At 27.7% G+C, this 2,519-nt stretch overlaps 1 protein-coding gene across 1 annotated transcript; it reads left to right on the plus strand.

Moving 5' to 3' along the window:
- The first annotated feature begins 655 nt into the window (after positions 1 to 655).
- LOC149534649 (uncharacterized) lies at positions 656 to 1,898 on the plus strand. Its single transcript, XM_089804733.1, has 2 exons — positions 656 to 998; positions 1,549 to 1,898. The coding sequence occupies exons 1-2, from the start codon at positions 833 to 835 to the stop codon at positions 1,668 to 1,670; spliced, it is 288 nt and encodes a 95-aa protein (XP_089660859.1). The 5' UTR covers positions 656 to 832; the 3' UTR covers positions 1,671 to 1,898.
- Positions 1,899 to 2,519: the final 621 nt, after the last annotated feature.

Below are 2,519 nucleotides of genomic sequence, written 5' to 3' on the forward strand. Positions count from 1 at the left end.
TGCCTCTCTTGCATCTTAATGATGGATCATGTAGCGTGATCAGAAACATTGATGATAAAATAACTTACACAATTGAATCCAAAGAAAAGATAAAATATTTACATAAATTATAGAAATGTGATAACTTTGAAAAAAAAAAATTCAATTGAAAAATGTCGTCCACATTTTAACATTTAATAATAGCAACCCATAGAATTCAAACCTTAATAATAAATACAATAACACTACAATTTAACTAACATAACATACCAATACTAATTTTGTTAAAATATATATTATTATATTTTTAATTTCTAAAATATATTGATACCCATCAGTCTTTAGTTCTTAACAAAAAAAACTAGACAAAAATGCTGAATCTCCATATAAAAAAAATAATCTTGTAAAAAAGTCTTAAATATTTTTAAATACTTCTAAATGCGAAAGGGAAGGGACTACTTGCTGAATTAAAATAGATGCAAGTATCCATTTTTAGATCTCAATTACAAAATACTTCACAAATGAAGGAATACAGGAGCCAATCTTATCGTCTAAACGACTGCTAGAAACAATATCTTTATCTTCATCTTAAAGAACAAATCATAATATTGAAGAGTGTAATTCCAATTGTTTTTTTTTTTTTGGTTTAAAAGACACCCTTGAATCGTCGCCTTGGAAAGCAACGAACGAATAAATATAATACAAACGTCGATTTGTATTTCACAGGAAAACTAAGCTTTGAGAAGACAGAGAAACATCTATTCAGAATAATCAAAGGCAATACAGAAAATTTCACAGGAGGAGAAGAAAACAACCGACTCTTCTTAATAAACTTCTCCTGCGATTGAATTAAATGGCTTCTGAAGATGATAACGTTTTCAAAGCCACGTTAAACATAGAACGCAGGCCCCCTGTAAAGGAAATAACACTCGCTGTTACTCTCCTAATTATGGGATTTCTCGGCATTTTATTGGGTCTCTTCATGGTCTTCGCGCAAACTGGAGGGAGCAGAATTCGTGGTGTGTTTTCTTCTTCAAAAACATAATTCATATCAAATTTCTTTTCTGTTTTTCTGTTGGTGTTATTTTGAATTTTGGTTTGTTGTAGGCTGTTTTCTATGTGATTAGTTGTTGTTCTTCGTTGTGATTGGTAAACGGTGGAAGCGTAGATTGATTATTGTTATTTGTTGTAATTAATTATTTTTATGTGTCAAGCAAATTTGAATCCAAGACCTCTCACATAGAGGCTCGTGAATTACAGTTGTGTTGCGCGCTTTTGTTTTCAATTAGAATCTATTGTTAATAAGAATGCATTGTATTTTATTCTTTCATGTTAGCTGGTTTTAAATTTTCCTTATAAACTTGATTTATTCATTGATATGATATTATATTGTAATTGGAGTTTTAGGTCTGTGTTAAACTATTTATCGTTTGTTTATATGATTAGCTGTTGTTTGAGGACGTTACATCATATCATACTTGAATTTTAGAATTCTTGTAATTAAAATCTAATGATCTTATATAGTTAAATCTATTTTTGGTTTAATGGTTTAAAAATGTTTATGTGCAGGTGTGTTGTTTGCTTTGCTTGCAATGGTGTTTTTTGTTCCGGGTTTTTATTATACAAGAATTGCATGGTATGCTTACAAGGGCTACAAAGGCTTCTCTTTTTCAAGCATTCCAGCAGTCTGAATGTTGGCTCTCTTCTTTATTCCATTGTTTGTATCTGTATTAACGTTCTATAGTGGATCTTTGTAGCTTTGTTCAGTAATAAAGGACATTTTCTTTCTTGAAATTTTATTTTCTATTTTCTTAAGCTTGCGATGGATCTGATCCATCTGATCCAATGTTTCTTGGACACATTAATATGATCTCAATTGTTTGTCACGCAATAATGTGAGAATCACCTTGTAATTTTCACCTCGTTGTGCAAATAAAAAGGATAGTTTATTGAAGCAAAGATGTAGAAATTTTTATGGTGAAGTTCCATACCATATTGTAAATAAGATATAGTTTAAATTTTGGCTGCTTCTTGCCAGATGATGTCATTTTCCAGATGTGTTGATATTTATCACTTATAATTTGCAATGAATTTTTCTTATATATAAATTATCTTTAAAATAAAAATCAATGTCAAATATAGAAATTTTTATGGTGAAGTTCCATAACGTGTAAATAAGATATAGTTTAAATTTTGGTTGCTTCTTGATATAATATGATGATATCTTCAAATTATAAAGTTTTATTTGTGAATTAAAATATTTATTATGAAATAATGGAGAATAAGTTGTTTAAAAATAAAAGAGAAGAAGAAAATGTTGTATAAATGAAAGTTAATTTTAGATTAATTAAAAATTGTAGTTTAAATTATTTGAAATGATATAAAAAAGAAAATAAATGAAATAATATAATGATAAATAAAATAAAAACTTACATGGTATAATTTCGACTTGAAATATTAGAGAAACATCAATGTAATAAGATATTGATACACTATCTTAAAGAAAGTAATAAGATATTAGGATTTTTATTGTTCTAAAA

This window comes from Cupressus sempervirens, chromosome 10 (genome assembly GCF_028749045.1).
Source record: "Cupressus sempervirens isolate cs-2001-9-10 chromosome 10, ASM2874904v1, whole genome shotgun sequence".
Taxonomy (NCBI): domain Eukaryota; kingdom Viridiplantae; phylum Streptophyta; class Pinopsida; order Cupressales; family Cupressaceae; genus Cupressus; species Cupressus sempervirens.